The following is an 11,513-nucleotide window of genomic DNA, read 5'->3' on the forward strand; positions in this document are numbered from 1 at the left end:
CCTGAGGGTGGCAGCCTCACCCTGGCCCCTCCACTGCTCCGCGTCACTGGGCCCTACTTCCCCACTCTCCCGGGCCTCGGCCTGCAGGTGCTGGAGCCACCCCAGCATGGAGCCCTGCAGAAGGAGGATGGACCTCAAGCCAAGACCCTCAGCGCCTTCTCCTGGAGAGAGGTATGGCTGTGAGAGAGGCCCAGGGGCTGCAGTCCAGCTCTGGGGGCAGAGTGGAGGGAGCCCTGGGGACTTCCAGTCCGGGGGTTATACACAGAGAGGAGACGGGGAGTCATATTTCAGAAGCACCTATGCTTTAAATACTGTATCTCCTTTCTTCCTTACAACTCCTCGGAGCCAGAACTTATGGTCCCCATTTTCCACCAATGGAAAATGAAGCCCTAAAAGAGTCAGTCTCCTCCTGCACCCAAAGGCAGGACATGAAGGGTGCTGCTGGGGCCTGACTGCCAGCCCTGGGCCTGACTCTAGGTGGAAGAGCAGCTGATCCGCTACATGCATGACGGGAGTGAGACACTGACAGACAGTTTTGTCCTGATGGCTAACGCCTCCGAGATGGACCGCCAGAGCCATCCTGTGGCCTTCACTGTTACTGTCCTGCCTGTCAATGACCAACCCCCCATCCTCACTACAAACACAGGCCTGCAGGTGAGAGCATCCCTGGGACCACCCCCCATGTCTGCTTCGAGAAAGAGGCCAGCGTCCCCTAGTTCCCAGCACAGAGCTCCCCCTCTCTGATCCTCAGTTTCCTCCTCTGCAAAATGGGGACACTGCCACATGCCTCACGGGGTTGTTGGAAGGAGAGATGTGAGATTGTGCTGAAATAGAACACAGGTGGGAGGTTTTTTTATTGGACGTTTGCAAGTATGGTAGGCAGACTTCTGAGCGGCCACGGATGGCTCTGCTGTTCCTTCTTCTGTGGCTCAGGACCAGAACACCTGACAGAATCACTTACAAGCCCTTAAGGGCAGGCATCAGGGCAGAAGCTGTTAAGTTTCCCACCTTCACCCAGCAAGTGAATGCTACGGCTTGGGTCCCCAAACTCCTGCACAAGACTGTTACATGCCCAGCAGGACAGTGCAGGGGAGGCCCTGGTGAACTTCACTCAGGCAGAGGTAAGGGCCCCACTCTGCAGGTGGAAGTTGAGGCCCAGACATGGGATAGAACTTCTCCATGGTTGCAAAAGTAGTTGTGGTAGAACAGAAAGGGCATGGCTTTACTAAGCCCACATGGCAGGGCTTTGAACACTAGCTTCTGGGGTGCGTCCTCCCCGGTCAGCAGGAGCCACTGAAGTTTCCATAAGAGGGCTGACTTGGGCTGTCTCTGACATGGGGTGCCTGGGGCTGGGGTTGGGGGGGGGGCCTTGGTGGTCTAGGATGTGCCCGTAGGGGGCGGCCTGGTGGTGCGGAAGCCGCAGAAGAGTGGGACACAGTGCTCTGGAACCACAGGCCAGGACGGCTGTGTGGCAGCACAGCCACCAGGTGGTGCCATCCACCTGTGTTTGCTCCAGAAGCCTAGTGCTGGGGTCCTGCCCCGCAACATTATGGCCCCTCCTGCCAGGGCTGGGCCTGAGGGCTCCCTGGGGCCAGGGGAGGAAGCCCAGGAATGCCTGAAGGCTCTGTTTTCCGAGCATGTGAGTCCCACTGCAGCTCTGCCCGCAAGTAATTGACCCAGCAAGACTGGTACCAGGACCTCAGGAACAGGCACCTGCTCTGCTTGCAAGTGGGAGGCCTGAAAAGGGGTCCCCTTTGCCCAACATGAGGAGGGCCTGCAACTGCTCTGGAAGCACCTGGGCCCATCCCACGCTGATTCTGTTCTGCAGAACAGTGACAACCATCAGCACCCCACTCTCCGCACCACCCACCCCTCCCTCAGCTGGAAGGAGGGCCTGTTTCTAAAATCACCACTCCTACCTGTGCCTAGCCCCGGCCAAGCACACACGGAGGCTCTGAAAGGAGACCCCTCCCCCACCAGTGAGACAGATTAAGGAGCACTGTTGGTCAGCGTTGGGGGTTTCTGGGGGCGAGAACTTGGTGAGGGTAAGAGCTGGGGCCTTCCTGGGTAGGGGACATAAGCTGGCCTTGAGGGACACGCAGGACTAGGGCAGATGGAGAGCAGGGAGGCTGGGCCTGGAGGGTGACCTTCCCTGGGGTCTTCCCTGGGGTGACAGGGAAGGTGAATGCGGGAGGGCCCTTTGTTCAGGGGAGCCAGAGCGGCACCAGCCTCGATGCCACCTGAGGGCCTTAGCCGCAGCAGGACTGGAGCCCTGGTGGCAGCCCAGGGCCAGGGAGGAAGGGGTGGGTGAGTGTGGCAAGGCAGAACCTTCACAGGCCTGTGTTCCCAGATGTGGGAGGGGGCCACTGCGCCCATCCCTGCGGAGGCTCTGAGGAGCACGGACGGCGACTCTGGGTCCGAGGATCTGGTCTACACCATCGAGCAGCCCAGCAACGGGCGAGTAGTGCTGCAGGGGGCGCCGGGCACCGAGGTGCGCAGCTTCACACAAGCCCAGCTGGACGGCGGGCTCGTGCTGTTCTCACACAGAGGTGGGTGCTGAGGGCCGGGCCTCAGGTTCCTACTGCCCATGGGGGTGCCCTGAGATGGGGAGCCAGCTCGGGCCAGCCAGACCCAATGCCCCTGTCCCCAGGAACCCTGGATGGAGGCTTCCGCTTCCGCCTCTCTGACGGCGAGCACACTTCCTCCGGATACTTCTTCCGAGTGACGGCCCAGAAGCAAGTGCTCCTCTTGCTGGAGGGCAGCCGGACACTGACTGTCTGCCCAGGTGGGTGTGCTGATCGTGGGCATTCCTGGGTGCCAGGAGCTGGGGCAGAGCTGAGGGTGGCATGCCAGGGTCACGCTGCCTCTCTGCAAACACAGGCCTGGGCCTGGCTCCCAGTCAAAATCTGATAGCCCCTTTTGCCTCTGGTAGGGTCCGTCCAGCCACTCAGCAGTCAGACCCTCAGAGCCAGCTCCAGCGCAGGCACCGACCCCCAGCTCCTGCTCTACCGTGTGGTGCGGGGCCCCCAGCTAGGCCGGCTGTTCCATGCCCAGCAGGACAGCACAGGGAAGGCCCTGGTGAACTTCACTCAGGCAGAGGTAAGGGCCCAACTTTGCAGCCACCACTCAGACACTCCCAGCCTCAGGTGGCCGCTGTGCCATGGACATCATGTGGACACGGGTGCCAGCTCCAGCATCACTGGCAGCAGAGGTTCCCAGGCCTGCCATTGTCCAGGCGCTAGTGTCCTGCCCTCCAGGAGCCGCCAGGCTGGCAGGGCAAGTTCATGTTCCCAGAAGGAGGGAGAAGGATGCAGAAAGTCAGGAATACAGGGCCCTAGAGCAGGGCTGGGGTCTTGGGGTGTGGCTTCCAGAAGGAAGCTATAGCTGGACCTGAGGGTCTGGAGAGGGGGCACCATGTGGGGGCACTAGTGGTACCCCAGTAGCTGATGAGGGGCAGTGCTTGGTGGGGGATGGAGTTGGACGTGAAGCAGCTGCTGGGCCTGTGGGCAGAGGTGTGAGCCTGGGGCTCAGGTCAAGCGCCAGCCAGAGGCAGGGTGGATCCTAGGGGCAGATGAGCTGATGAAAGGCAGCTGAGTCGGCCAAGAGGGTGAAGCCGCTGTTCATCCGTCCTGGTGGCTTCAGAGACCACCAGGAAGAACTAGAGCTCTCAGCCATGGGTAGCAGCAGACTCTCTGTGATAACTGTGCCATGGGGGCCAGCCCAGTCATCGCTTAAATGAACACCTCTCCCCGAAGGCAGAACAGGAGTTGTTCCATAGCAGGGCAGAGCGGGGCAGACTCTTCCGTGGGCCGTCCCGGGCAGGCGGCACATGTGATGCTCCTGCCAGGAGGTTGCGTGGGCATCTGGACCCAGCACATGATGACAGTGAATTCTAGGTAGGGAGCGGTCTTGTGGGTGCAGAGCTGACTCTGTCACTCAGGAGCCACAGCATATGGTACTGCCTCAAGTACCTCCAGAGGGGTCCCCCGCCAGCCCTCAAAAAATGGCAGAGCCCACCCCTAGCCCCCTTTCCTAGCTCCCTTGCTTGGGCAGGGACCTCCTGAGCCTGGCACTCTCCCTCCTGAGAGGTGCAGATGGTATTCAGCAAGTGCAAAGCCAAAGTCCCCGCCCAGCAAGTGGCTCAGATGGGGAGCCTTTGGGCATCTGGAAGGAGGTGGCTTTGACGGGTGGAATAAAGTTTCTTGGGCTTCTCACATCAACACCTCCCAGTCCCAGGTTCTGTATTTCCCTGGAGCCCCACTCCTGCTATGGTCCCCTCCCCACAATGAGATATTTGTCAGGCTGGTGTCTACAGCTGCTGCGTACCCTCAGTTGCTGGGAGCCTTTGTCGAGAATGCCCAGGAATGGGGAGGGCACGGGACCAGGCCATCAGCAACCCTCTCGCACTCTATAGTCCCACGTTACTCAGAGCTTCCCGTGCCCCAGCAATATGAAGGACTAGATCGAATGGGCACCAGGGGGCCAGGCTGGCAGTGCCACCCAGGAAAGTGGGGAAGAGGCTACGTGGGCTACCTGGCCCACTCAGGGAGGAGGGCAGGACTGGGTATTGTTCTGACAGCAGCCCTGTCCCACAACACTGAACTGGGCAGGGAAGGGGTCAGGTGTCCCCATTTTTCAGATAAGGAAACAGGCTCGTGGAGGGCAGGTAACTTTATTCAGAGCACATGGCAAGTAAGAGGCAAAACTTCTGCCTGCGAGTCCAGGATTTCCTTCACTGGAGGACACTGCTTGCTCCTCAGAGCTCAAGACCCTGTGTTTTGTCTCATTCCCACCCACAGAGCTCCTGTACCCAGACATCAGCTCCCACTCCCACTCCTGGGGGCTCCATTTCCTTCCTGCCCACCATTCAGCCTGGGCCAGAAGTTGCCACTGGCAGCTCTTTAGTCCTGGGCCAGATCTGGCCCACAGATGTGTTTATTTGGCCTGCACAAAGCAGCTAATACTTTGAAGTTAATTGTCAACATATAACCTTTGGGAAATGAAACGAAAAACTTGATTCCCCTTTTCTTAAAAGGCCTGTGTTCCCTCTTACAGCGAAAGCACAGGAGCAGCCGCTTCCTTTAGAACAGGTGCTAGCCCCTGTTTAGATAGCTCGGCTCTCCTTCAGACTGGGCTCAGCTGCCCTTTAGCCCAGGCTCTGCTCCTCTTAGACCGGGCCCTGCCCCCACCTCAGACTGGGCCCTGCCTCCCCTTAGCCCGGCCCTGCTCTCCCTTAGCCCAGGCCCTGCCCCATCTTAGACAGGGCTCTGCCCCTGCTTAGCCTGGGCCCTGCTCCCCTTACTCGGGCCCCTGCTCCTCGTTACTCCGGGTTCTGCTCCTAGAGTCTTCACAGGTTAAGACCCTGTTAAGTTTCCACGTTACTATTGTGCAAGTCCTGTTTTTCTCTGAGAAGAAAATAGTTCCCAGTGTTTCCTAAAAGGGGAAAATAAGTCCAGGCGCGGTGGCTCACGGCTGTAATCCCAGCACTTTGGGAGGCCAAGGCGGGTGGATCACGAGGTCGGGAGATCAAAACCATCCTGGCTAACACGGTGAAACCCCATCTCTACTAAAATACAAAAAATGAGCTGGGCTTGGTGGCGCGCATGTATAGTCCCAGCTACTCAGGAGGCTAAGGCAGGGGAATCGCTTGATCCTGGGAGGTGGAGGTTGCAGTGAGCCGAGATCGTGCCACTGCACTCCAGCCTGGCGACAGAGCAAGACTCCGTCTCAAAAAAAAGGGCGTGGGGGGGGGGTGGGGAACAAAAGATAGGCCAAAAGAACACATTTTGATTGGAGGTGGAGGAAACCTATTTTCTTCCTGGAGTGAAGAATATTCTTTGGTGTTGAACTGCAGGCAGCACCATAGAACAGCAGTTGTGGCTGGAGTGGAAGTGAGGGGAGTTGAGGTTGCAGGGGTGATGTGGTCACAGCCAGGCCTTAGTGGTCAGATGGGGAGACACTGCACTATGTGAGCCAAAGAGCCCCATAATCTTCCCTTTCAAAAGGCTCACTCTGGCTGCTGTGTTAAGAACAAAATGTAATGGGCGGGGGACTGCAGCTGGGACACAGGAAGCTGTTAAAGATAATCCAGGTGAGAGATGAGGTGGTTTGAGGGAAAGAGAGGCTGCAAGGATGGTTCCAAGGGTTTGGCCTGAGCCCTTGAAAACGGAGCTATAGTCTCTGAAGCAGGATGACTGTAGGAGGTGGGGGCCAATCAGGAGTGCAGCCGGGGCAGGTTGAGTTTGAGGTGTCTACTAGATACCTGCAGAGGTGGCTGGAAACATGAGTCTGGGGTTCAGGGGAGAGCAGGCTCGGCTGGAGCTACAAATAAGGGGGTCTCAGCACAGCTGGCATTTGAGGCCAGGAGACTGAACAAGGACCCGTGGAGAGTGCCTGTAGACAGAAAAGAGCCTGGAGACCTGGCCATAAGATGTTGGGGAGAAGAGGAGGAACAGCCAGGAGAGTCTGTGAGGTAGGAGGAACCCCAGAGTGAAGAGCCCGTGGCTCTCTTGGAGGAAGGGCTGCTTGGCGGCACCAGTGCAGCTGAGCAGTTAAGAGGAGGCTGAGAGCCAACCGCTGGATCCAACAACACGGAGGCCTCTGGTGCCCTTGGCAAAAGGAGATGTGGCGATGGGGGAGCAAAATCCTGGGTAGAGAGACCCAAGAATGCCTGGGGGAGAGTGTGGACTATGCTTTTTGAAGTTTTGCTGCAAAGAGAAGCAAAGGGGCAGGGGTGAAGTTGGTGGAAAATGTGAAGTCAAGAATAGTTTTTTCTGGCCAGGTGCAGTGAGTGCCTCCTGCCTGTAATCCCAGCACTTTGGGAGGCCGAGGCAAGTGGATCGCTTGAGCCCAGGAGTTCAAGACCAGCCTGGGCAACATAGTGAGACCCTGTCTCAACAAACAATAAAAAAAATTAGCTGGGTGTGGTAGCATGTGCCTGCAGTCCCCACTACTTGGGAAGCTGAGATGGGAGGATCGCTTGAGCCCTGGAGGTCGAGGCTACAGTGAGCCATGATCATGCCACTGCAGTCCAGTCTGGGCAACAGAGCAAGACCCTGTCTCAAAATAATAATAATAATAATTAATTAAATAGCTTTAATGTAAGTGAGACAAAAGAATAGCATAGTTGCATAATGAAGGGAATGATACATCTGGGGGGAAACTGACACCACAGGAGAAAGCCAAGAGACAGTAGAAGTGGTGTCTTCAGAAGGCAAGAGGGGATAGGATCCTGTGCACAAGAGGAAGTACTCACTTCAGAGAGCAGCACAGACAGATCATTGCATTCCCCAGAGGTCAGAGAAATTAGGCGATTTCCCCAGGGTGGCAGAGCTGGGGTTTGAGCCCAGGCTCTGGCTCCAGAGCCCAGCTCTGCACTGCATTGCCTGATGTGACCCAGTGAGTTAGTGAGGGAGACAGTGGGTCACACGCACAGACCTGGGCACAGCCAGGAGAGCCCAGAGTGGGAGGAGACAGAAGAGGAGGAGGACAGACAGAGTGGGAGGAGACAGAAGAGCCCAGAGAGGAGACAGAAGTGCTCAGTGTCTGGACAACGCGGGCTGGACCTGCCTCTCACCCCACGATGGTGTCTCCCCTAGGTCTACGCTGGGAATATTCTGTATGAGCATGAGATGCCCCCCGAGCCCTTTTGGGAGGCCCATGATACCCTAGAGCTTCAGCTGTCCTCGCCGCCTGCCCGGGATGTGGCCGCCACCCTTGCTGTGGCTGTGTCTTTTGAGGCTGCCTGTCCCCAGCGCCCCAGCCACCTCTGGAAGAACAAAGGTGAATAGCATGATGAGCTGGCAAGATTGTGGGGAGGGACAATGGGAGAGGCCCAGGAGGAGGGGACACAAGGCCAGGGTCAGCAGCTCCTGTCTCAGCCCCTAGGACCTGGGAAGTCACAGGGAGGGTGAGTGGGGAAGCTTTGACATCAGAGCAGGGACATGGTCCTTGTCCTCCCGGGAACCCTGAGCCCCACCTGGCGGACCTGGCTTGACGGTTGCGGGGAGGCACATCCTTGCCCTGGGGCACCCCTAGCTGAGGGTCTATCGCTCTTCCCTCAGTGGGCTGGACCCTCATAGCCTGTGTCCCACCCCCAGGTCTCTGGGTCCCCGAGGGCCAGCGGGCCAGGATCACCGTGGCTGCTCTGGATGCCTCCAATCTCTTGGCCAGCGTTCCATCACCCCAGCGCCCAGAGCATGATGTGCTCTTCCAGGTCACACAGTTCCCCAGCCGGGGCCAGCTGTTGGTGTCCGAGGAGCCCCTCCACGCTGGGCAGCCCCACTTCCTGCAGTCCCAGCTGGCTGCAGGGCAGCTAGTGTATGCCCACGGCGGTGGGGGCACCCAGCAGGATGGCTTCCACTTTCGTGCCCACCTCCAGGGGCCAGCAGGGGCCTCCGTTGCTGGACCCCAAACCTCAGAGGCCTTTGCCATCACGGTGCGGGATGTAAATGAGCGGCCCCCTCAGCCACAGGCCTCTGTCCCACTCCGGCTCACCCGAGGCTCTCGCGCCCCCATCTCCCGGGCCCAGCTGAGCGTGGTGGACCCAGACTCAGCTCCTGGGGAGATTGAGTATGAGGTCCAGCGGGCACCCCACAACGGCTTCCTCAGCCTGGTGGGTGGCGGCCCGGGGCCCGTGACCCGCTTCACGCAAGCCGATGTAGATTCGGGGCGGCTGACCTTCGTGGCCAACGGGAGCAGCGTGGCAGGCGTCTTCCAGCTGAGCATGTCTGATGGGGCCAGCCCACCCCTGCCCATGTCCCTGGCCGTGGACATCCTACCATCCACCATCGAGGTGCAGCTGCGGGCACCCCTGGAGGTGCCCCAAGCTTTGGGGCGCTCTTCACTGAGCCAGCAGCAGCTCCGGGTGGTTTCAGATCGGGAGGAGCCAGAGGCAGCATACCGCCTCATCCAGGGACCCCAGTATGGGCATCTCCTGGTGGGCGGGCGGCCCGCCTCGGCCTTCAGCCAACTCCAGATAGACCAGGGCGAGGTGGTCTTTGCCTTCACCAACTTCTCCTCCTCTCATGACCACTTCAGAGTCCTGGCACTGGCCAGGGGTGTCAATGCATCAGCCATAGTGAACGTCACTGTGAGGGCTCTGCTGCATGTGTGGGCAGGTGGGCCATGGCCCCAGGGTGCCACCCTGCGCCTGGACCCCACCGTCCTAGATGCTGGCGAGCTGGCCAACCGCACAGGCAGTGTGCCCCGCTTCCGCCTCCTGGAGGGACCCCGGCATGGCCGCGTGGTCCGCGTGCCCCGAGCCAGGACGGAGCCTGGGGGCAGCCAGCTGGTGGAGCAGTTCACTCAGCAGGACCTTGAGGACGGGAGGCTGGGGCTGGAGGTGGGCAGGCCAGAGGGCAGGGCCCCCGGCCCCGCAGGCGACAGTCTCACTCTGGAGCTGTGGGCACAGGGCGTCCCGCCTGCTGTGGCCTCCCTGGACTTTGCCACTGAGCCTTACAATGCTGCCCAGCCCTACAGCGTGGCCCTGCTCAGTGTCCCCGAGGCCGCCCGGACGGAAGCAGGGAAGCCAGAGAGCAGCACCCCCACAGGCGAACCAGGCCCCATGGCATCCAGCCCTGTGCCTGCTGTGGCCAAGGGAGGCTTCCTGGGCTTCCTTGAGGCCAACATGTTCAGCGTCATCATCCCCGTGTGCCTGGTACTTCTGCTCCTGGCGCTCATCTTGCCTCTGTTCTTCTACCTCCGAAAACGCAACAAGACGGGCAAGCATGACGTCCAGGTCCTGACTGCCAAGCCCCGCAACGGCCTGGCTGGTGACACCGAGACCTTTCGCAAGGTGGAGCCAGGCCAGGCCATCCCGCTCACAGCTGTGCCTGGCCAGGGGCCCCCTCCAGGAGGCCAGCCTGACCCAGAGCTGCTGCAGTTCTGCCGGACACCCAACCCTGCCCTTAAGAATGGCCAGTACTGGGTGTGAGGCCTGGCCTGGGCCCAGATGCTGATCGGGCCAGGGACAGGCTTGCCCATGTCCCGGGCCCCATTGCTTCCGTGCCCGGTGCTGTCTGAGTATCCCCAGAGCAAGAGAGACCTGGAGACACCAGGGGTGGAGGGTCCTGGGAGATAGTCCCAGGGGTCCTGGACAGAGTGGAGTCAAGAGCTGGAACCTCCCTCGGCTCACTCCGAGCCTGGAGAACTGCAGGGGCCAAGGTGGAGGCAGGCTTAAGTTCAGTCCTCCTGCCCTGGAGCTGGTTTGGGCTGTCAAAACCAGGGTAACCTCCTACATGGGTCATGACTCTGGGTCCTGGGTCTGTGACCTTGGGTAAGTCGTGCCTGACCCAGGCTGCTAAGAGGGCAAGGAGAAGAAAGTACCCTGGAGGGGGAAGGGACAGAGGAGGGTATTCCTGGCTTTTCCACTCCAACCCAGGCCACCCTTTGTCTTTGCCCCAGAGTTGAGAAAAAAACATCCCCCCCGGTCTTTTAGGGAGATGGTATCCCCTGGAGTAGAGGGCAGGAGGAGAGAGCGCCTCCAGTCTAGAAGGCATAAGCCAATAGAATAATATATTCAGGGTGCAGGGTGGGTAGGTTGCTCTGGGGATGGGTTTATTTAACGGAGATTGCAAGGAAGCTATTTAACATGGTGCTGAGCTAGCCAGGACTGATGGAGCCCCTGGGGGTGTGGGACGGAGGAGGGTCTGCAGCCAGTTCATTCCCAGGGCCCCATCTTGATAGGCCAAGGGCTAAACATGCATGTGTCAGCGGCTTTGGAGCAGGCTGGGCTGGGGCTCATGGAGGGTCTCAGGCCGAGGCCACTGCAGTGCCAGTGCCCCCCTGAGGACTAGAGCAGGCAGCTGGGGGCACTTGGTTCCATGGAGCCTGGATAAACAGTGCTTTGGAGGCTCTGGACAGCTGTGTGGTGTTTGTGTCTTAACTATGCACTGGGCCCTTGTCTGCGTCGGCTTGCATACAGAGGGCCCCTGGGGTCGGCCCCCCGGCCTGGCCTCAGCCAGTGGGATGGACAGGGTCAGGCAGGCCTCTGAACTTCCACCTCCTGGGGTCTCCCAGACCTCCTGTGCCCCTACCTGTGTGGGCAGGTGGGCCAGTCTTCGGGTGATGGGACCAAACCCCTTCAATTCAGTAGAGAAAGGCTAGGTCCTCTACAAAGAGCTGCAAGACAAAAATTAAAATAAATGCTCCCCACCCTAGATTTATTAGCCTGAGTTTCGACCTCCACACCCCGTCCTTCCCCAGCCACCTCTCAAGGGGTTGCAGCAGCAAAGTGAAGGGAGTGGGGACACTTGGGGATCCCAAGGCTGGGACATGGTACCAAGGGGGAGCGGGAGGAGAACCACCACAGGTCCCTCCTAGAAACTTTTACAAGGAAGGCTTCTGCTGGTCTCCACCCTCCCAACAGGAGGACCAAGGGTGCTGCTTCTCAAAGCCAGAGGAAGCAGCAAGGATTCAGAAAAGCCAGGCATCCCCACATGTGGCCTGAGAGGCCAGCATTGGGTTACAGAGGGGTTCTGAGGCCGCGGAATCTCCAGAAGGCCCTCTCTTGA

The 11,513-nt window shown here is 59.4% G+C and overlaps 1 protein-coding gene across 1 annotated transcript; it reads left to right on the top strand.

Annotated features, from left to right (window-relative positions):
* CSPG4 (chondroitin sulfate proteoglycan 4) lies at nucleotides 1-11,161 on the top strand. Its single transcript, XM_032174281.2, has 7 exons — nucleotides 1-171; nucleotides 478-654; nucleotides 2,351-2,549; nucleotides 2,651-2,785; nucleotides 2,933-3,099; nucleotides 7,599-7,782; nucleotides 8,100-11,161. Exons 2-7 carry the CDS (start codon nucleotides 502-504, stop codon nucleotides 9,932-9,934), a joined length of 2,673 nt encoding a protein of 890 aa, XP_032030172.2. The 5' UTR covers nucleotides 1-171; nucleotides 478-501; the 3' UTR covers nucleotides 9,935-11,161.
* Nucleotides 11,162-11,513: the final 352 nt, after the last annotated feature.

Source organism: Hylobates moloch, unplaced genomic scaffold (genome assembly GCF_009828535.3).
Source record: "Hylobates moloch isolate HMO894 unplaced genomic scaffold, HMol_V3 SCAFFOLD_14, whole genome shotgun sequence".
NCBI lineage: Eukaryota > Metazoa > Chordata > Mammalia > Primates > Hylobatidae > Hylobates > Hylobates moloch.